General features: G+C 35.3%; 1 protein-coding gene and 1 pseudogene across 3 annotated transcripts in view; one reads left to right on the forward strand and one right to left on the reverse strand.

The window, feature by feature from the left end:
- The first annotated feature begins 6,190 nt into the window (after positions 1–6,190).
- Positions 6,191–6,427, forward strand: LOC139975473 (U2 spliceosomal RNA; annotated as a pseudogene).
- Positions 6,428–9,730: 3,303 nt separating this feature from the next.
- Positions 9,731–24,606, reverse strand: part of LOC139975152 (uncharacterized) — a 16,214-nt gene continuing 1,338 nt past the window's right edge. The window contains exons 3-17 of one of the 3 annotated variants that reach the window (XM_071982799.1): positions 23,837–23,950; positions 23,023–23,139; positions 22,757–22,864; positions 22,207–22,311; positions 21,497–21,595; positions 21,088–21,198; positions 20,425–20,448; positions 18,946–18,975; positions 17,830–18,168; positions 16,557–16,895; positions 15,980–16,000; positions 14,546–14,690; positions 12,604–12,878; positions 11,903–12,039; positions 9,731–10,831 (exon numbers count right to left, since the gene is read on the reverse strand). In XM_071982799.1, the coding sequence (XP_071838900.1) occupies positions 10,655–10,831; positions 11,903–12,039; positions 12,604–12,878; positions 14,546–14,690; positions 15,980–16,000; positions 16,557–16,895; positions 17,830–18,168; positions 18,946–18,975; positions 20,425–20,448; positions 21,088–21,198; positions 21,497–21,595; positions 22,207–22,311; positions 22,757–22,864; positions 23,023–23,139; positions 23,837–23,950 (2,141 nt within the window). In that variant the 3' untranslated portion in view covers positions 9,731–10,654. The remainder of the gene's footprint in view (positions 10,832–11,902; positions 12,040–12,603; positions 12,879–14,545; positions 14,691–15,979; positions 16,001–16,556; positions 16,896–17,829; positions 18,169–18,945; positions 18,976–20,424; positions 20,449–21,087; positions 21,199–21,496; positions 21,596–22,206; positions 22,312–22,756; positions 22,865–23,022; positions 23,140–23,836; positions 23,951–24,606) is intronic. The other 2 variants (XM_071982800.1, XM_071982801.1) reach the window with 2 other exon arrangements.

The following is a 24,606-nucleotide window of genomic DNA, read 5'->3' on the forward strand; positions in this document are numbered from 1 at the left end:
TTTGTGTGGGGGAAAAATCATAAAACATTTTTGGTTACATATAACCAAAGATTTATTAAAGTGATGCCCCGTAATTTTACCGTGCGTTACTCACAGGATTACCCACGGTCAGCTGACCTGAATGGACCAATAGGATTTAGGAATCTTTACTAAGTATGAATGAACAAAGCTTTATTCTGCTGGTTTCATGATCGTATCGTGGGAAGGGCTTTGCTGTGTAACGGTGAGTATAACGCATAGGCGACGAGGTTTCATTGAACTTGTAGCAAAAATAGACATGCATGGCTGGTATCATATCAATGAGAAGGTAATTCTATTGTCGTTTATAATAATGAATGCAGCAAGAAACTCAAGCGGCGTTGTTTATGACAGACATGCTCACTGACTATCTATATGAATGCCATACAACAAAGCTGATTCCTTGTTAGATGCTATATAGTCACGTTTTGCAACTTTTGAATTCGATGTTGAATAATTTTTGACCTTGTAGACCGTATGTTATGTATTTATGTATACTGTACACTGTAGGCAGTTTTTTAATACCCTGTCTAGCAGTGAGGGATGAGTCGCCTGCTCATTGTCTGGGGGCTAAAGCCCGGCCCTTCAGAGAGTATAAGCCTACGTGGTTAGTGATACCAGATGAGACAGTTTAGTTACGTTTCTTTTTTGTGTTGATATTTTCAAAGTAAAATAAAACAAATAATATTTACATGTATATAGTTGGCCTACTGTGACTAGGCCTTAGGGATTAGTATATATGTGAATTCACCTTTAGATTCACAAACAATCCTGTTTGTCCACGTTGGTCTACAAAAAAAAATTGGTGGGGGGGGGGGCGGAGAGTGTGAGGATGGGGAGAAATGCAACTTCAAAACAGATAGTTGGTGGAGTGGTAGCAAACTTTACTTTGACGCTGTAAAATAAAGTTCAGTATAGTTTGCACGGTGGTACATATATTCTCAGACAGGGGTAGGAAGCTTCAAAAAGTGGGGGGGGGGCACAACATCAGAGGGGCACTTTCTCATTCCTCAACCACCACTCGTTATGTTATAAACCGATACACACCTGCCATTTAACTTAAATATATATGATGTGTGAGTATGCTATCAATACTATTTATTGAGATTGTTTATTTTTAACCGTGCTACAAAATGAGATGGGATGCCAATCTAAAAATAGCATGTACAGACTAAAATAAATAATTAAAATAAAATATTAAAATTAACTAAGGCTTAAGATATCCAAAAGACAGTTTTTCATCAAAGGGGCACATTTTATTTGCTAATAGGGCATGCGCACATTTGCTATTTGGAAAAAAAAGTAGGGGGACGTGCCCCCGGCTTCTACCCCCGTGTTATCAGATAATAATGCCCACAGGGTACAAAATTCATTGTTATATGCCTGTTCGAGTGAAACGACCATTGGTGGCATGCCAAGTCTTTCGGTTTTCGTTCAATACTATTAACTCACAGACATCCGTTATACCACAATGGGGTCAAACAAATGGCGCGCTATTGGCAAAATGAATGGAAAAAGGAATGGAAAAATAAAAAGCACTGGACAATATAGATATTTTTGGTGACAAAAATAGCTATGACACTAGTCGCAATATGATTACCGGGGAAATGTTGGTTTCCCCATGCAGTGATAACGAATCAACATATGTATGCATCGCCATATCGGAAGGGGAGGGGTGGAGCACCAAATTGTGCTGACATGCGTAATGGGGACGGGTTAATAAGGAACCCCTCCTCCTTTGAGAAAGAAATGTTACGGTAATTAAGGGAGTTAAATGTAAACGAAATACTGTGCCACGCCAGGACTTGTGATCTTTATTTGGATAATATTTAGTTTGTTAATACCCGTCTAGCAGTGAGGGATGAGTCTCCTTCTTATTGTCGGGGGGGTTTAGCACGGCCCTCCAGAGAGTATAAGCCTACGTGGTTAGTGATACCAGATGAGACAGTTTAGTTACGTTTCATTTTTTGTGTTGATATTTTCAAAGCAAAATAAAACAAATAATATTTACATGTATATAGTTGGCCTACTGTGACTAGGCCTTAGGGATTAGTATATATGTGAATTCACCTTTAGATTCACAAACAATCCTGTTTGTCCACGTTGGTCTACAAAAAAAAAATTGGTGGGGGGGGGGCGGAGAGTGTGAGGATGGGGAGAAATGCAACTTCAAAACAGATAGTTGGTGGAGTGGTAGCAAACTTTACTTTGACGCTGTAAAATAAAGTTCAGTATAGTTTGCACGGTGGTACATATATTCTCAGACAGGGGTAGGAAGCTTCAAAAAGTGGGGGGGGGGGCACAACATCAGAGGGGCACTTTCTCATTCCTCAACCACCACTCGTTATGTTATAAACCGATACACACCTGCCATTTAACTTAAATATATATGATGTGTGAGTATGCTATCAATACTATTTATTGAGATTGTTTATTTTTAACCGTGCTACAAAATGAGATGGGATGCCAATCTAAAAATAGCATGTACAGACTAAAATAAATAATTAAAATAAAATATTAAAATTAACTAAGGCTTAAGATATCCAAAAGACAGTTTTTCATCAAAGGGGCACATTTTATTTGCTAATAGGGCATGCGCACATTTGCTATTTGGAAAAAAAGTAGGGGGACGTGCCCCCGGCTTCTACCCCCGTGTTATCAGATAATAATGCCCACAGGGTACAAAATTCATTGTTATATGCCTGTTCGAGTGAAGCGACCATTGGTGGCATGCCAAGTCTTTCGGTTTTCGTTCAATACCATTAACTCACAGACATCCGTTATACCACAATGGGATAAAACAAATGGCGCGCTATTGGCAAAATGAATGGAAAAAGGAATGGAAAAATAAAAAGCACTGGACAATATAGATATTTTTGGTGACAAAAATAGCTATGACACTAGTCGCAATATGATTACCGGGGAAATGTTGGTTTCCCCATGCAGTGATAACAAATCAAAATAGGTATGCATCGCCATACCGGAAGGGGGAGGGGGAGGGTGGAGCACCAAATTGTGCTGACATGCGTAATGGGGACGGGTTAATAAGGAACCCCTCCTCCTTTGAGAAAGAAATGTTACGGTAATTAAGGGAGTTAAATGTAAACGAAATACTGTGCCACGCCAGGACTTGTGATCTTTTTTTTGTGGATAATATTTAGTTTTACAAATATCAATCTTTATAAAATACATATCTACAAATAGAACAATGCATGGGATAAAGAATCTGTCCGTATAGTGAATAAAACCATACATTGAAACTGATACACAAGAGTTTGTGTAACTTTGCACCTTTGAGGCTATTAAACTCTTTTTGTTTCCCCGTTAAGTTTGTTTTGCATCTAAGGAACTGAGCTGATGGTCGTTTATATCATGAATATAGTCCAACCACTTACTTTATGAATCTCGGATGTTTATAGGGTGATTTCTCACAAATTGAGCAAAGTGTCTGTTCTTATTATGGAACCTGATTAGGAAGTTGGTATGTGTGTAAGTGTGTGTGTGTCTGTGTGGGAGAGACTGTGAGGGAGTGTGATTAATTTGGTAATATTTTTATTTTTTCAATATTCGTGTGCGTATAGTCTGTGCACAAAAAGGAAAGGAAATCCGTCCATCCATCCATCCCTTCTGAATCTTACTTTAAGCACTTTTAACCGGTATCATTTGCCAAGCAGTTATAAATCTTGTGTTGCTTTTAATGTAACTTCTTTGGCAAATGTCGACGCTCCTGACGATCGTCTCGGTGACTTAGTAAACAAAAAGTAGCACAAAACTGTTCAGTTTAGTGTAGTGCTTTATCTGTGAATGGCAATATGGAATATGAAGACATTATTGTTACTTCTGATTCCAAAAGGAGGATCAACATATTCAAAATGCTGATGGAAATCAGTATTTGTAATCTTCCAGATTATGATTATAATGATGACATGATGATAACATTTAACATAATTTTGTCCTTCAGTTATTTGTAACACATTGTCACACATGTCATTTGAGGCCGTAACAGTTTTCTTTCCCATTGCGTTTGATATGCATCTGACGTAATGGTCTGTGTGTAATCTTCATAGCCCAGTCACTAATAATTGATGAACCTCACCGGCTCAAAGGGTAATTTTGCAATGATACAATTAATAAAAAATGCAACCTGAAAATGTGTTTTTTAATGGTCTACAACACATCATAATTAAGTTTGTGCCTCGAGTCATCCTTTCAATATTTCTTCGTTTCTGAATTGAACCCTTATCAATTTGGTTCGTATCTTATCATTTGAAACAACACGACTTAGTATCACTGTATAGTTTTGCTATAGGCCTACCTTTTGTACTATTCCAACTTCTTCGGCGTTTCATTGTCAAAATGGCTTGCGTACAGAGAGTTAAACGATATGTGTAACAAAATCTGGCATTGCCAAGATGGAATAGACGAACTTGGTTGTGGTGAAGATTTAATAGTCTCGTTTTGAAGGCCGATATAATTAACGGGTTCATCAACGGTCTAACCGTACGGTTATATCCAAGGGCGGCGGAAGCACTTTCAATCTGGGGGGGCACCAACGTCGAAGGGCACTATGCAGAAATTCGATTGGACTGATGCAACCTGATATTTAGTACCCTTTATAACTCTTATTGTATTATCTTATTTGCGTATACACATCACTCCATCAACGCCCCCCCCCCTCAAGGAAACAATGCATACTAGCACTACAGTATCTAATGTGCAAATTGGGAAAGAAGGAAAAAGACAAAATGAGGTGAAATCATTATAAAGTCCAAGTCCCTGCACACGCGATCGATACATGCATGAAAGCAAATGAAATATGTGAAAATACTGAAAGAAAAGTAATTTTCTATGTGTTTTTCAATGGTTAAACTGATATTATTATGATCATTATTATTGCAACGACTTTGCCAATAATTATAACCAATTTAGAAGGGTTATAACACGGCAAATGATTGTATGATATAGGCATGCGATGTAATAACCGGTGCATGCCTATATGATATGCACATTAACGTGTTGAACGCGCGCGAAGCGCGCGAAAAATTTTGGTAATATTTTTCGGGCAAGTCGTTACAGCCCCCCAAATCAAATTGGGCTCCTACGCCTGTGGTAGTAAACATTTAAAACTTCCCGAAATATTTCATTCGACGTGGGTTTCGCTTTGTAAACTCTTTTTTATTTAGAAATTTTTATGTAGAAAAAGGGCACATTTTTAATCTGAGGAAAAGTGGGGGGGGCACGTGCCCCCTGTGCCCCCCCGGTTCCGCCGCCCTTGGTTATATCGAGATAAGGCACGGAATATATCTCAGAATGTTACAATTTATTGAAATCTTTAAAAGGGATATTGTCTCGAAACGATAACCCGTAGTTTCATAAATAACTATTGTATATATGTATGGGTGCATAAACGGTGCGTGTATGTATGTAATGTGTGTTTGTATGTGTGCATGTATGTGCGTATTTTTGCATGTGATGTATTGTATGTATGTACATATCAATATGTTTTGTCGCGCTTCACGTAGAACTGTGCCCGTCCCCGGCACACGCAAATCACGTTCATTGGAAAACTGTACAGATATGCACTTCGGAGCGCTCTTTGATGTCGTACATGACTGATATTATTTAATACATGGATTTTCGTGTACACCCAAGTGTACACTACTGATTAGAGTGGGGGAAAACAATTTAACAATACAAGTTGTACATAGGGACCTGGATGGATTTCCAGGTAATGTTTTTCTACAGTGAACAATAGGGTTCAACTATTGACCGCGCGGTGTTTAATAAAAAAATCTCTGATTGAATACGTCATAGTCTAAAACTAGCCATTTATGTCATATTCTTCTTTTACATTGGTGACACTCACCACATAGGGACCTAAACCAATTAAACACCTTTGTAACAAACACGTCCTAAAAATGAATATTCATATTCAAGGTCGTCTCGCCTTGAATACCCGTGCAAAGTACATGTGCATACATGTATACATGAGACATATTAGAAGCCCCGCCCATTCCACCAATCGAGATACAGAATGAGGCAATACTCATTGGGTCGGCTGGACTATTGGCAGCTTTGAAGTTGACAGTGGAAATGCGACTCTTCCATTGAAACAAATTTATATGATGTATGTATGGGTGTAGGTATGTACGTATGTATGTATTGCAGTATGATCACTTCTCGGCCTTTTGGCTAAGATCATGTGTAGTATCTGTTCCCTTTCGAGGGTAATGGTGATGCACACCTGACGATGATCATACAGTCACAGTCCCGATGCAAGGGGAATGGGTTTGAGAGCCTCGGCTCAGTCGTTTGGTAGTTTGGTTTTCGTGCCCAGTTTCTTTCCTGGGTGACTTTTCCTTAAAAAAAGTGTTTGTATTGCAGTTAAAATAAACGAAACGAAACTTAAACCCTACTATAGAACACTGGAGTCGTACTTGGTGTTGCGCTAAATACTTTCTGTATACAGTGAGTAATGGACTAATGGCAGACCTTTTGACTGTGAACGAAATGGGTTCTTCTTGTGATATTGTTAAACTTACCGTACACGTACGATCGACAGCATTGCTAAATGAGGTTAACGTTGTTGCTTGCACCCTATGGATATTATACTTCGGGCTACAACTACAATGAAATCACACAACCATGGAAATACGATAGTACTTAAGGGTGTTATGTAAATACGACACACCTGTCATAACAGTATCTTTTAATTGGCATTCTTATTTGAAAATTAAGAAAAAATATCGTGTTGCTTCAGCCTAGAACTCGCAGACATTGTCATTGCCATTGACCATGCGATTCAGTTTTCACAAAGTGAAAAACTGGGAAATTAGATTTACAGTTATAGCTGATACTAAAATCGCACTCACTTTTAGAGCATATTAATATAGAGGAAAATAATGGCATGCAACCCCTATACTATTAATGCTTCTGATAATGTGTTAGTTACGGCAGTAAACTGCTTATACAAGAGTGTACACCCAAATATGACTATACTGGGAAACTATCAAATGAGCTAAGTGAAGTGAAATATATTCACCCCTTAATCTGACGTCATATACAGATCAGTCGATACCCATGAGCGATACGATGCTCACAGACACGCGTATCTTTCCAAAATATGATAAACTTAACACACCTAACATAATACAGAGCAAGTTGTGAATATAGTCTATCATAAAGTTTAATTTCATGGGTAACCATACATATGGTGCGAAAGGAAATTGTGCCCACACAATGCGACATGAGACTCGATTCTCTTTTATTTCGTCCTTGTAGGCATCTTGTGACTGTAATATATATATATATATATATATATTTATATATATATATAGATATATATATATATATATATATATATATATATATATATATATATATAACACAAAATGTAATAAACGCGAAAAGTAATAACACAAAATGTGTAAGCCTGTGTCAACCAACACAACCGTTATGTGTGCCCTGAATATTAACTGAAATTTACATGAATACAAGTGGTGTAACCAAAGTGTTCTATTATGGAGCTAAACGGGTTCAGCGAGGATTCACATGGAGCAAGTATTGTGACTTTTAATGTAAAAACTAACGATAATGTAAAACGACTGATAGTATTACAAACCAGAACGGGTTTTGCTTTAAAACAGATATGTAAAAGATGTTGGTACTATCAAACACTATTTAGTTTCATGTTAACTTTATTTTTTTATAACAGGTGACCGGTATGTAATTAAATGGTCACCTAAGATGTATATGAGCTAAAACGGGTTGTTTGTTTTGAAAAAAAAAAAAACATTTGGAGGCATCTTCAAAATAGAAACCACTTACACGAAACTTTACTTAAACTTAAAATTTGCACAAGACGCCCGAACTCTTGCAAAATTGCCAGAAACAATTACCGCAAATAAAGCCAAAAGTGACCAGGTGTTGCGACCAAGAGAACCGTGTGTGTGTATGTGTGGAGGGTTGGGGTGCTGCATCGCTTCCTACGTATATGCTTGAAATACAATGTATGGGCCTGTGTTCGATTCAACCCCTACCTTTGATAATAAACAATGTGTGTCAGATCACTGTGCGGTCAAGATTGGCTTTACAATGCCGGGTGTGAAGTTGTGAACGCAATAATATACTTAATTCTATTTTATTTAATGGAGACATGGATTATAAAATGATCACGTGACTTGTATGACTCCCATCTATGAAAAGTATGTCATGAAGAAAAGTTATTACATTTTGTGTGATTACATTCCTCGTTAAATATTATTATTATCTGGTTTGTATTACATTTGCGTCAAAAAGTTATGACACAACTCGTGAAAGGGTTATTAATTTTCCGCGCAGATTCTATTTTGCCGCGAAAGTTATTACATATCTGGTTAAGATTACACTTTGCGTCAATTATCATATATGTCGCGGCTTAACATACGGTTGTCCATACATGCATGGATTTGAAAGAGGAAGAGTTAGAAGGGATTGATTATTTTACAATATCGTGGAAATTAATAAAATATCTTTCATTCGAACAATAAATATGATAATCATAAAATAATGTAACTAATAGAAGCTATGTTAGATACTAGAGTATTCCAAAGTGTCACTTGGGTACTCTATGCATGTCTTTTCATATATAATTTCTCTTGCCACTTACTAGTATACTGGTACTTTAAAGGAACTGTTATTTGGAATGTGGCTTTATCTTTCTTGAGATCAGCAATGTATTCTCTCTTCCAATGCTTTATAATCAATTGACAATTAACTGTTATTTCTACCCCACATTGTTTACAGATGGAATAAGCAGCTCAATTCAAATTTAGAGGTTCACGTTGGAGTTGTTAAATTTCAAGAGAGTTCGAATGAAGACAAAACTAACGGTGTAACAGTTTAGTCCGTGTAACCAACAACGATGGGGAAGATTCGGGTTTAGTTCTTATGAAACTGAATGAAACAGATCAAATTAACGTCACGGTTGTGGCGTTGAGCCGCATGCTTTTAAGCTATTGTCTTCATTGAATTGAAGTCTCTATTGTACGTTTGAAAGTCATTATATTCAGCAATGTCAGTTATTCCAACGGATACGTAGTTTGCCAGAAATAAAGGAATGATAAAGTTTTTATTTGAATTTAGAAACAATCCAACTGGCATCAAGGTGTTAGGAAACTTATACGGTTGCATTTTTTTACAGAAGTATTTAATATTTTGCATTGGTGGTATGTTCGTGTTACGAGTAGTAAATAGGAAACCGTCTATGCAAATAGTACTATGAGTTGCTTATTTCCCACATGTGAAAGTTTATTTGTCAAAAAGACTTTGATCAACGATTAAAATTATTTCGCTTACTCATGCTGAACAATTATGGATAGCTTCATTTTAACTATCATAGTATCCTATACATAGTATCCTATATCATCAAACTAATGAATATTAAAAACAAAACAAATAGTTGCTTCAGATGTGAATGCTACCGTTGGTGTCAATTTTAGTAAGTTTAGGTGTATCTCCTTATAAATTACTACATCGATCTCAAACGATAAAGTGCTGTGCTTGGAGTTCGTATTTTTTAATTCATTGTTTGATCTATCATAGGACAAATACAAAGAGAACATATGCAACTTCCGTGATAATGATCTTTAATGAACAAAATTTGTAAATATGATGACATGAGACATACAAACTACACATTTGTAAACCAGGTTCAATGACATCATTTTATTTAGATTTCTGCAGAAGTTAAATTTCAATCATTGTTAGTCTTTTCCCACAAACCAAACATTAATGATTTTTCCTGTTACCATGCACTTTCTTGCAAAGAAAAAAACGTGTAAATTTAAACGTATAATAAGAGTGTTTTAATTTTATTAATTGAAACCGTAAAAGATGCTTTCATCTACTAGTAATTGAAATAGTACTAATGCAGTAATTTCCGTAGTGACCAGACATTTGAATGTAAAAAAAGAGACATTTTAACGTCTTTTGTTCTGTTACCAAGAAAAATATGGAATATATATATAAAACAATACATCATACATGCAGAATTGAAGCGCGTGAAAGATAACTAAATCGTTCAGCCGGGAACTGATTAGAAGTAACTGTACAGTTTGATGAAAGAAAACTAAGCTAAAATGGTAACATCTTTGAAATGTCTGGCCCAGCATCGTTGTAAACTTAATCTTCGTAAGCTTTTTACTTCATCAACGAAACCAAAACATTTATGATTAATCTACCACCATTCCATTTCTTGGTACATAAATTCTCGTATGTAGCTACTGGAAGGCCAAATTAAATCATAGATGTTGAAATTCATCTGACTAAAAGACAAAAACAAGAACAAAACTCGTTCAGAAATAGTTAGTACTAAAGTGCAGACTGATTTTAAATACTAACTTTGCTGGAACGATATGTTTGAATGCACTTGAGCGCTATTATCTTAGTCACTACAAGCTGTTTTGCTAGGTAAGCAGTTTGGTAACCGATTTGTCAGATGATACATAACGAGTAAAAATGAACTAACAACATCACTAGTACGTTTTAGGCCTATAGTAATATCACAGACTGGAATAAATATCTTGGCAGTGAAAAGGAAAGATACTCATAAAAAAGGAGTTAACATAATATGAATGATATATTGACAAATAAATCTTTAATTAAATTCCATTATTTCTCGCATCAATGCTGTATGACTGGAAACGAGAGGAAAAATCTTGGGTTGGGATGTCTGATCACAGGACCAACGATACGATTGTCGGACCACAACGCCAATGACTTCAGGACATCCACTGGTGGTGTCGGCATTCATCACAGGACCCCCATAAAGATTCTAAAAGCGAAAATGAATTATAAATTTTATTACTTAATTAAATGAAGGAAACGATACATCTGGTTGATCTGTTTTCTCCTCTAAATAAAGCTGAAATCAGTGTTTCCATTTGCAAACATGCCAGGTGATAAATTGGCTTATGATAAAGAATAATCGAAAATTCGATATCATGAGCAAAAATCAATCAACATAAAAAGCATCTATCAATAGAAATCTGCTAAAAGTTGATTTAATTCTGAACTATATCATTCCATTACCTAGAGTACATATAATCTACCCTCCTTAATAGGATAGTACAAGAGTTCCTATTTTTATCAAATGTTAGCATTATTTAACACATGTCCTTTAGATGGATAGATAGATGGATGGACAGATAGATGGATGGATTAATGGATGGATGGATGATTGGATGGATGATTGGATAGATGGATGGATGGATAGATGGATGGATGGATAGATGGATGGATAGATGGATGGATGGATGGATGGATGGATGGATGGATGGATGGATGGATGGATGGATGGATGGATGGATGGATGGATGGATGGATGGATGGATGGATGGATGGATAGATGGATGGATAGATGGATGGATTTTTTTCGTCCATTAGAATATGCAAATTTTTATCCCTGTAGCAAAACATACAAATTCTTACAAATACAAAATTGCAAAACAGTCTAGAATTAAAAACAACATATAAAACTCAAGACAACCTACCGAACGAACAGAATTGGGTAAAAACGAAACCCGAATCTGTTATGTTTAGACCGTGGCATGCGATGTCTGCTACCTCAACGGCATAAGACATAGTTCGGGAAAAGAGGATGTGTTTCATCATGTAATATTCTATTCATATTCTGGTGTACCATATCATATCAGAGACAGATTTCAGACAAAAACCACTACAAATAGCACGGTTTGCGGCCAATTATAAAATTGTTTTAAGTTATTTGTTAATGACAAACAACTGGCTCTTTCCAGCATATTCCTTGGAATAATCAATATTGTACTTTTATAAGATCTTATCTGAGGAAAATATTGTCATTAGAAAGTAAAGAAGTGTTTCTCACATAGCAGTCAGCTCCATAGCCCTCGATGTATCCAGTGCAGAAAGAGTCTTCTTGGCCATGGATATCAGAATATCTACGACGCCTACAGAATTCAGAGGATACCACAGGTTCCCTGCTCACAGAAAGCGTAGCACCACCTGAATCAGATGAAGCAAAGCAAGTCGTAAAACAATTTAACAACTTGGCATACAACCAAAACGTAAGCTTTGAAACAAGTAAGTAACAAATTTGGTAATAATAATAAAGACCGAAGATTTATTTGTATTTGGGATCAGCTGAGTTGTTAATTTGCACGGACATATTACGAAGATTAAGATCAATGCTATTTTGTGGGGAACAATTACATGAACGTTTCACCTGGTATCTTATCAGTTTTGTTTCAAATGATCATTCTTAGTTTGTGGAATATCCTATATATTATATGAGAGATATTATCACTCACAAAGTTTGCTTTTCCTGGATCTAATGATTAAATTCTTACTCTCGTGCATTTTTATGTGTTACCGTCACAGAAACTGTTCCAGGTTGGGCAGTCGTAGGCACATTGTAACCCATTTTATTTCACATATTGGGGTGCTGGACTTAACTATTACACAGGGTTTAATATATAAAGCCAAGATATTTCAAAACTCATCTTGTTTGTCTCCAAAGATAAAAAAAAGCGTTGTCAAAGAAAGTCAAGGGTATATGTGGCTACTGACCAGTTGGAACACCAGTATTCCAACCAAAGATGTTAACATAGGCACCAGATTCAATGCCAGAGTCATTCCTAGGAAGGCAGGCAGAAAAAATCTCAGTAGCGAATGCATCAACTGTTTCATTCAGTTTCATAAGAACTAAACCCGAATCTTCCCCATCGTTGTTGATTACACGGAATATAGCTGTTACATCGTAAGTTTTGTCTTCATTCAAACTCTCTTGAAAGTCACCAACTCCAACGTGTACTTCTAAGTTTGAATTGAGCTGCTTATCCCATCTGTAAACATTATGGGGTAAAAATAACAGTTCGTTATCAATCGATATAACGTATTAGAAGAGAGAATATATTGCAGATCTTAAGAAAGGTTGAGCCACTTTCCAAATAACACTTCATTTATATTACCAGTAAGTGACAAGAGAAATTATATATTAAAAGACACACATAGAATACCCAAGTAACACTTTGGAATACTCTATTGGTTTACATTCTTTTATGATTTCCATATTATTGTTCGACTGAAAGATATTTTATTAATACCACGTTATTGACAAATATTTAATCCCTGCTAACACTTCCTCTTTCAAATCCATGATATATGGACAAGCGTATAATAAGCCGAAAAAATACTAATGGACGCAAAGTGTAATCTTAAACAGATATGTTATAACTTTCGCGGCAAAAAGTAATCTTAGCGAGAAGTTAATAATCCTTTCACGAGTTTATGTTATACCTTTTTTGACGCAAATATAATATAAACGAGATAATAACAAGATTTAATGAGTAATGTAATAACGCAAAAATGAAATAACTTTTGTTCATGACATACTTAAATACACTTTCTATAGATGGACGTCATAAGTCATGTGATTATTTTATAATCCTTATTTCCCAACTTCTAATAAAATTGTGTAAAACTGTGTTATGGGTAATATTGCGTTTACAACTTCACACCCGGCATTGTAAAGACAATCTTGACGGCAACGGTAATCTGGCACACACTATGTATTATCAAAGATAGGGGTTGAATCCACCACAGTCCCATACGCTGTATAACAAGCAAAGGTAGGAGGCGAGGCAGCACCCCCCACCCCCCTCCACACACACACTCGGTTCCTTCATTCGCATAACCTGGTTACTTTTGGTCTTATTGCGGCAATTGTTTCCGGCAAGTTTGCAAAAGTTCGGCGGCTTTGGACATATTTTAAGTTTTAAGTAAAGTTACGTGTAAGTAGTTTCTGTTTTGAATATAAATATTTTAAACATGTCAAGTAAATAAAAAGTTTGACTCATAACTTAAATAATAGAACACTTTGGTTACACAGCTTGTATTCACGTTAATTCCAGTTAATATTCAGAGCACACTTAACGATTGTATTGGTTGACATAGGCTATTAAATTATGTGTTATAACTTTTCTCGTTAAGGTTTTAATCACATTTTACGTCAAATATGTATCACATAACTCGTTAAAGAATTATTACATTTTGCCTCAAAAGCTATTCCATTTTCCGTTATGGTTACATTTTGCGGCGAAAGTTATTACATATCTGGTTCAGATTCTATTTTTGCGTCAATTATTAAATTTTGCAGCGTAACAAGCGTATGGCAATAGACACGTGAACAGTTTTGCCGCGATTATCAAACGATATTTGAGTAGATATTAACAATTGTAAGCTCGTCTGCAAAATGTCAGTAAATTATTGAACGAATATGCATTAAAAAATACAATCTTATAAAATAATCTAAGTTGTAAAGCGTAATGGCAGCTTGTTAAAAGGGATACTCCACCACAAAGTGAGATAGATATCTTTTCAAATATCATAAACTCATGGAGCATATTAATTAGAACACATAACAACAACATAGATTGAGTACCGTTTATTGCTACAACGTGTGACAGTTAATTGAAAATCACTTTCCGCAAAGCTTAACTTAATGCCTCACATGTCATCAGATGACGTCAACACCCATCTACTGTTGATAAGAGTGCCTCCACAAAGTAACCGTAGATTCTTGGTAATCAAAACCAGGCAGCCTGTATTTGGTAAACCATTCTCCGCTCCAGCTTCGAAATCTTCCTTACTTCCACCTATAAATAAATGTATATATATATATATATATATATATATATATATATATACCAAAAACTAACGAAATATATGGTTTTCATGGGCACGAGGTCAACGGTCACATATTTAAATGTCAAATGTATATTTTATACCGGTACCCAATCCTCTTTGTTACAGGCCTAGTGAAAAATGAGGAGCATAACCTAGGCTATACTAAACCTAGATCTAGCTTAAGCCGCACTAGCCTGTTAGTTTAGGCATGGATAAACGATAAATTGAACTAGGCTATGAAATACAATTTTGTGCCTGGCCTGCATTCCAGCCAGTGTGACATACAGTGTTAGAACGCCGGTAACGCGCAGCGATGGCTATCTCAATAATTATTGTTCAATGGGAAAGTCGCAGTCTGCTGGCGATGAGATATACAACTCCGTGGATTGCCTTCTAGTTTGTAATTCGGCCACGTACATCAGAGCTTTGCATATATTATCATACTACTTTATGTATGTCCGTACTCCTGTAGAGTTTGATTTTATCGTTGCAGTTGGGAGAGGACGAATAAGGCGCCCTATTATGAACTGAACTGCTGCGACCCTTTATGACCAATTGCTGCTATTTGCGAGAAAGAACTTATTTAGCTTAATGATTTATATTAATTTGCAGTCATCGACTATGTAGTTTACTTACTCTTATTCCACCAGGAAGCTAAGAGTCCATGTTTTGATAATTGATTATAAATAACTTATCTTTTTCTCAATATTAGAACAGCTCAAGCACACTACATCTCGATTGTGGATAACAATATTAGTTTATATGAAGCATGTCGAAGAGGACAATTATGATGTATAAAATGTTTTTACTATATGGTTGTTTTACATACCTTACGTAGTGCACTACATGGACCAGGCAAGTAATAATATTCCACAAACATGAGTATATGATACATGTTATAAATAATGTACCTCACACACAATACACCACATATTCTGCATAAGACTACTGCATGTTCTCATATACACTGATAGAATGAAATATTGTTAAACTGAAGTACATACCAAGTAATTACGTATTTAACAGATGCTTCCAGACAGGTGAATTTCAGTCAAGTACCATATTTTGTAGTTAATATACTAGCCTAGGGATAATTCTAAACTCATATTACATGAACCTTTCCTTTCATTTCCAAGCTTCATGTATAATTTTTTTTTTCAGGTGCAAAATAAATAACGGTATGATGATAAACAAACATCCCTTCCAAACAAGCATTCATTATGACCCAATAGCAGGAACACATTGACTTGATACTTACTTTCTGAATAATCTGCGGAATCTAGAAAGAAAAAGGAATGTCGACCCAATGAAATATTTCTGCCTCTCCCTCTTTAAAAACAGATTTGCTGAAAAACCGTAGTTGTATACATTATTGAGTCATATTTGTACAGTATCGGGAGTATAACAGCCTATTTACAGTTGTAGAAAGTAGGAACATATTTCTGTTAATGTAGTAATAACTAAATTCTTGCCCGATAGTAAATTATTGGGTTGTAAACGGAAGGCCTATTGAACTCAACAATGACAGGTCGAAGGACAAGTAAACCAATAGATATAGAAAACAAGCGTACATGTGACTTCATTATGCACGATTATTATTAATAATCATTTAATATCAACTAAAGGAGGATGCAACATTAACAAACAAATAGATCTGAACATCTTTAAAGTTAAATGCAATAGTATTGGTCACTTATATAGTATCAACATCTTTCCACAGAGCATTCCCTTACCAGTAATTGTGTAATTATTATTATTACAAACTTGAACTGTCGTGATGGATTATTAGGTTAGTTTCGAAGAAAAATAAAACGTTGAAGAGGAAATGATCTTACCAATAACTGACGTAATTTCAGCTCTGAAGCCTTGGCATGTTTTTGAGAGATCACTAGTAAATCTCATCCACATACTCGAATGGTAGAAGGAAAAGTCATCTGGCAGTGATTTTCCGCTAAACGCAGCCAGCTGAGATGCTGTACGTGGTTCTACTCCACCACCCAAGGACACATAGTCCCAGTTCTGTTCCAAGCTGAAGTTTGTAAATTTCACCAAGAATCCATACCCGTCTATTGTATGAAAGTTCCAGACTTTGTCAACTTTTACAGGATAATCTTGAGGAAACGTAGGGGATTCTATCACCACTTTCTCATCAGGATCAACATATATGACGTCACCTGTAAATAAATCAAATGGTTCTACTCAAACACTATTTCCTTTTACTACCAATTTATCTTCAGTGGTCTATTTAAACATCAAGAGCATTACGTTATAGGGTCCAAGATGCTGATCCTAACATATCCAATAAAATAATGCGAAATATATAACTGTTTGCATTTGATGACTGATTGTGGATTTGTGAATGCACTAAAAGGCACTTCAGTAAGTTTTCAGCCAAATTATATGTTTGGTAACTCATACACAGTATAGCCTTACAATAGGCTTCAAATGTACGGAAACATGATCGTTCAGTACAAAACAAATATGAGTGTCCATTAATGATGTGGAAATGGAATTAGTCAAAAACTATCTGTTGAATATGTGTGCTATACAAGTCACTTCGGGTTTTCGTCAAAGGCATTTATACTTTGTTGTTCACTTTTAAATTGTCATACAACAGGGTTGTCAATATTAGCACAGCGGAAAATGGCACTTTTGTAGATCGTGACAAATTCAAGGAATGGAAAAGACAAGTGTTTCGAGGATCATTCCAGAACTGAAGCAGCAGGTATTTGCCGTTCTCTCACTCCAATATGGTGAATAAATATGACATACCACAACGGTAGAGAAAATAACACACACAACCTTTGATATTACTTTTATGATAGGCCTTTTAAATGAAGTTGTACTTTGAAAATCGTTCCTAATTTACATTTTTGATAGTGCAAAGACAGAAATAACAGCACTAAAATCAACCGAAAACAGTTTTGAGCAGTAGCTTTGAAAGATATTCCAAAGTTTTCGTTTTAGTTTAATTGCATTTGACTAGACTAGTGTAACAGAATAAGGAATTTGGAGCAGGACTATTCTCTTAAATTAAGGTTTGCAAGTAGTCATGTATACGTGAAATCAAGACATAAACGACATGTCCAATAGCGTAATATCACTTACTAATGCCAATGTTTGGGACAGCAGACAGCTTGAAGATAACACCGTCAATTAAAGTATATCTGCTGGTGTAATGAATCCAAACTGTGCTAGAACGTAGGAGATGGTAAGAATTGGAGTATCGTTCAAGCTCAGCTATTTGATTTCGTCCTATGCTGTCACCACCTCCAATTGTGATTGTGGTGTCATATCCAAAGTTTATGCCAAACGTTTGTAGTTGTATACCATATCCGAGAGGAGCGTTTATTACCCATGTCACTTCAAGCGAATTGGATATTCCGGATACGTAATCGTCAGTAGACAAGATGGTCTCGTTATTAACATCAAGTTGAATGTCATAGACTGTAGAGTCATGAAAGCAAAAAGCCAACATCGTGCGTGAAAGGATCGTGAGAATAAAACAATATTCCAATTCATATTGCTAATATTCTATTAGACTGAACTTCACATATCTTTGTCCAGATAAATGCCATTAAACTGACTTTGAAGTACTTATCTTGTGAAGTATATTTGAAAGGTCTTACATTTCTTTCTTAATGCCTAAATACAAGTATAGGTCAGATGGTAAATGTATTTTGAAACTGATAATGCAAAAGAACGCTTAGTATCCTGGTGACATTTTCACTCAATTCCTTCATAAACTTTACAACAACTTTTCACATGACACGTTTTGTGCCGAAAATAACTTGAAACCAGGTTTGATCCTATTGAAGAAACACTTGGTGTTATGTGTGACACACTTTATGTTATTCACACAAATTCTCATCCAATTGACTACATTTTAACTGGGATACATCAAAATATGAGTAAACTACAATAAGTGATGTGTTGTTAACTTCACTTCGGCTTAAATACAATTTGTCTGTATCATATCCAAGGTCTAAACAATAAGGTGAAAAATAAGTACAAATAAATAAGGAATATTGTATGTCATTACGCGATCCATTGTCTCAATTTATAATATTTGAAATCCATAAGCAAAAGCCATTGCACTTGCATGCATAGTCATGTGGTGCACACAATGAGTGTTCTTCAACCTCAAGGAGGAAGTGAAAGCTCAACGGTCTTATTTGTTTCATAACATGATTAAAGTTTTTTTTTATATTTTGAAGTACTCACTATCAGGGATAATAGTTGGCAGTTCCCCACCTAAAATATGAGTCAAAAGAAGCAATAATTAATATTAATATTTTAACGTTAAATGTATGCAACTATGTTTTTTCTCATCTGATTATTTTATTATACTTGCTTACGACAGAATTTAATTATAATTATATCACAAAATAAGTAAATCATTCGGAACATATATCTTTTGTTTGTCAAATGTTACTGAGAAAGCAAGCAGCTTGAAATTGTATGTTTTCTCAGTATATAAGTATTTACTCAACATCAGGAATATCAGTTGATAGGTCTGTAACTATGATGAAAAGAGGGTTTGGGGTAAAAACGAAGAAATATATTTTTGAGACTTTATTTTAAGTTGTCTCGTATCCATGGTTCAGTACTTGCTTATCAAAGAAACAGTTAGAGTATATTCTTTCTTCTGTATATAACTCACAAAATACATTTTAGCAGCACCTAACCATTGCATATCCGATTGACCGGCTGATAAAAGCAGCCCTGACAAGTTTGAACAAGCTACCAAGTTGAGACATGTGTTAAATAATGTAAAATAGTCTTCCGACAGACGGCGTTTACAAAACGAAGTCTTTCCAACTGTGTGACTATTTTAGCCGTTCAAAACATTTATATATTTGCATACAGGTTGTATCAAGTAACAATTAAGTGTGATTAAACATTTTGGCCTTAAATAAATGTAGGCACCTTGGTCCTTGGTATAGTTGCTTTCACAGCTGCGGCCATGAAATGGAGAAATATCAAGTGAGCATAATCTGCTCCAGGAAGTTTAACGGAACTTCCCGTATTTGCACACGGTTAAGATAAGGAAGGTAAACTCCATGCAATGTAAAGGCAAACAAGAGAAGTTGTATTCGTGAATGTATTCTCATTGTATTTATAATATTACATAACTTATCTGATAAAAGAAAACAAAAATTATAATGTGTGAGGTAGTTTAGTATTGTTGTGATGACGTTGAAGACGTAGAGTAAGTTTAGGCCTTTTATAAGGTTTGGATACACTTTTATAAAGTTTTCAATGACACAGGCTTTCATTCTTTTGCTGATGGTCACTTATTCATACAAGACAATCAATGATTAACTTTGATTAGCTGATTCATAGGTGCCACAAATATTCACAACGTATCTTCAGACTGAGACTTTGCTCTTGCTGAAAGTTGTAAACGGTAATTGCTTCCGATTTACTTAACCTCTTTGCACCTTGTACAATCTCTCAAATACAATGACGTATCATTACTCAAGACAGGTAGTGTTTAGATGGTCTTGCCTTCCAAACTACAAGACCTTGTGTCAGAGTCACGTAGTCAACTTGTATTTGCAATTGTCTCCTTCCTTGCTTGGTTACTGTGAGATATGTATGATTCTTTTCTAGATCAGGCATCTTTTGCTTTCACACTTACTTGGATCCTTAGAGTAAAATAGCTCGACATAGTTTGTATTAATGTGTACGTATACTTACCGCCAGGAAGTGCAGTCACCAATCCTGAATCAGAAAAAGAATGCCCAAATAATAATAAATCTTCACGCAAATATTGTCATTAGTTGAATACATTTTAACAGTTAATAGCAACCACTGACGACGTCTGTCAAAGGTGTTTGCTTAAGTTAACAGATACTTTGATATCCAGGACGTATGTTGACGGACTATGCAAAAATGTTCAAGGCATAAAATGTTGGAAGACATTATACATCATATGTGCTACTTTTCAGATACTTTTCAAGATCACATGAATCAGTGAAAGGCAGGGATTAACAAATGATTCGAATCCAGAATGATGCCAAAAAAGACATCTATTGTTCCACATAGAGTATTTTGCCGGAGTGACCGTTAATTTGGTGTTACAAAATAGTTTACACTACCCCAGCTCTAGTCACATTTATTGAAGCATACAGCCAGCCTTAGGTACAAATGATTACTTTGTTGATAACCTTCTAAAGACTATTGATATATGGAAGGCTATTTTCGTGTACCCTTTATGTCTCTTAAAAGCTAACAATCATCAAAATTGAAACAGTCATAGATATTACTAGATGGCAAATAAAAAGCTCGCTATTCCAAGAACAAAAAATACTCTACAACTATTTTGTTGATCATATTGACCGCATTCAACTACATGTTTACCTTCACAATCAGCTTCATCTTCACCTGCTGGACAGTTGATAATATTATCGCAGACATACTCTCCTGCCAAGCAAGTGAGGTCATAACACTGGAAGTAATCTTCAGGACACGCTGTTGATTAAAAGTTGTAAAACGCCAAACATTATGCTCCATTCAGAAACTCAGTACTTTACTTATCCCCCCCCCCCCAGTATATGTTTGCGACCATATTTTGTGAGTATTAAAATTTGAACTTTTATACCGATCAATCGTATGGAAAAGGTACTAACTATACTTCTGAATTTGAAAAATGTTCACTTGACCTTGCAATTAGCAAGTAACCAAATGGTAACATATCCCACTATTCTCAAATTCAACACAAAAGTTTAGCATTGTTTTGTACTTCATACAAGTGTTAAAACATACAAACCTCCGCATACATCGCTGTCTATGCAATCTTCTTCCAAGCAACAGTCCCAGTATGCGACACACTCATCTTCATTCCGCGGTAGCTCAAAGCTGGAACATTCTGATGGAAATGAAACAAGAACTAACTCTCAACACCCTACAACGCTTTTCATTTTAAAATAGTTGTATGAATGTACCAGCGACAAGGGCGTCAGAAAATGTGTTTGCAGTACTGTTTTATATATTGTTGTGTTGTACTACATCTAACACTCGGTTTTATTCTGTTTATGTAACCTGTATTTGCTACTAGTCGTAAAGTTGAACACAAACTACATTCAAATAAGTACTAGCAAACGAGATTTAAGGAAGAAGAATGAATTCAGTATAAAAAGACAATAAATTCACCAAGGGCTTAAGTTAAAACCTTTTGTTAATGTACAGTATAAAGGTCTTTAAATAATTTAAAATCAGTTTGGGATATATTGATCAAAACTGGAAAGAGATGAATAATTTCAAAAAGACCGAAACACCTATAAACTGAAAACTACACACTTTCACCAAATTTCTTTTCTAGCTTGTTGCATATGAACAAACTAGAACATATGATACTAATGAGTAACATTTCAAGTCTCTTGATGATAATAACTGAAAAGTCATGCTGGCATGTTACTTCACATGCATTTAACAACTGTTTTCATATACACGTTATTACAGAGCATAACATGGTCTTACCACAATCGCTTTCATCGAGCCCATCCAGACAGTCAACAAGTCCATCACAAACTTGATTTGGAGATAAGCATCTCTCTCCGCAGGAAAATGCAGGAGGTTTGCATTCTATGGCAAAGGAGCAATGGTAAAACAAAATATCACAATTTAGAAATACAATAGTTTTGTACATTGATTGAGGAGCATAATGTACCAAGGTACAAAAGAGGGATGGCTACATGTGTCGTTAAGTTCTGTAGGTTTACGTTCTGTATGAAAATTACCCAACAAAATAACTCCAACAGACACCACGTGCCCTTCGATATGAATATGAAGTTACATATGAATTGACTTACTAAGATACTGTTTTATTTGTTTGTTTTTTAAATCCAATTGAAAACTAGACCAAGACGATGTTATTTAATGATTGTAGCACAATAGTAGTACTTGCAGCTCCGGTTGTGTAATCCATAATATGTTAATTAAAAAACATGTTAAACAAATTTAACCAAATATTGAAATTCTTATTTTTGGCTTATTTATGGTGTTGTAATTGAAGATGCTTGAAACTTACCGCAATTCTCAATTTCTTCGTCTGAACCATCAATACAATCCCGGTATCCATCACACAGAAACATGTTGTGAATAACATCATCTCCGTACCACGTCGCACATTTAAAATCTTTAAATGGAACATAACATGACATTACATTACACGTTTGAGAACCTTAAAGGTATCACGAATATTGAATAAAAGAAATTCTGGATACCCTGAAATGAGAATTTATTATCCTCTCATATTTTTGATTGGTTAGCAGATTAAGAAATGTATGTACTGACCACAACTATATGGGTCCTCGATACAAGCAAGGTAACCGTAGTGACTGTTTGAACATACTTCATTCCTTTTCACACATTCTCCCTGACCACAACGGACTTCAGAAATGGAGCTGCAAGCTAAAACAGAATTCATAAAATGCTTGATAAATGTTTTAGGTCAGTGCAGTTCATATCTTCTTTATTATTATTATTTTTAGATTAAATCCAAACACTGACGATGACCAACTCATCAGGTATTCATGAGAGGCTGTCACTACAGTGGCATATTTAGCGTGAGTTTGCGTGCTTATCTTGTTTTGTAATAGCCTGGTTAGAAGAGAAAAATAGCAAACTGGCTTGAAAGGCTGTCCTTAAATGCAGAATCAAGCCTTCCATATATATCTCCATTCCAATTTGATGATGGTATTGTTACAATGGTATTATGGCCATTTGATATATACATTGCGTATGTTTATTTTACAAAGAAAACGATCGTGTGATATTCGTTTCCGTCAAGCATATACTCAAGGACCGTGGACAATGCATACACTAAAGTAATGTTAAATAAAAAAAAAATGTTGCACCGAATCATGCAGTCCATTTCATTGCTGATGGAACTATTGCTGTAAAAACTCCAAGTCTTTTTGTCCTGTAGTTTTAAGTACAGAAGATTGTTAAACTAGTTGCATAGTTGTGCCATTGATAGGACAATATAAGGAAATGATGATTGAGATGAAGAGAAAGAAATTTTGCTTTAATAAACCGAATTATTAAGCGAATATATTTGTTCCTTTTTGCCCATTTTGATGAATTAAATGGATATAGTTGAACTTACGACAAGATGTTTCATCAGATTTATCTAAGCAGTTTGTAGTCCCATCGCAGGTTTGATTAGATGAGATACATTCTCTTGTGAGTGTGCACATGAACTCCTCGTCTTGGCATCCACCTTCAAAAACAGAAAAAAAACATCGGTGTAATAAACTGTCCTTTCAAATCAAACAAATTAGGCTATTTGTCATTTGCATTATATGTAAAGACCACTAATTTTTTTTCTTCATATGGCTATGTAAACTTAACAATCCATCCTTTTCTACAGGCACTAAATGTGCCATTATAATTTCTAACCGTCATTTCTTCCGTACCACCAGAATAAAGTATAGGATTATTCAAATTTCAAATGTAATTACCTTATTGACGGTATTTACGAGCTGAATTATAAAGACTTAGCTATTTAAGAGGTATTTTACATTGAAAATTAAGAGTTTAAATTCCATGGTATCCTGACAATTTTCACTATTTTACACCTATTTGATTTATCAAATGATATATATCGATTTTGGCTGTGTATATCCAATTAACGACCTTAGTATGGATGTATGGAGGTGGGAGGAGGGCGGTAATCTCCAAATTATGTTGTACTACCCAAGACATCATCACTGCAAACCTATGCGTATAAAAGTGGATGACAATACAATATATCTCACTTCCTAAAAACTAGCTAACTTGAATACACAAACTCCCGGTACTTGCTTTACTACAGCATATAAACAATTGAAAATATAAATAGGCTACTCCAGTTATCTCTATATCTCCATAAAACTT

The sequence above is a fragment of the Apostichopus japonicus genome, chromosome 10, assembly GCF_037975245.1.
Source record: "Apostichopus japonicus isolate 1M-3 chromosome 10, ASM3797524v1, whole genome shotgun sequence".
Taxonomy (NCBI): domain Eukaryota; kingdom Metazoa; phylum Echinodermata; class Holothuroidea; order Aspidochirotida; family Stichopodidae; genus Apostichopus; species Apostichopus japonicus.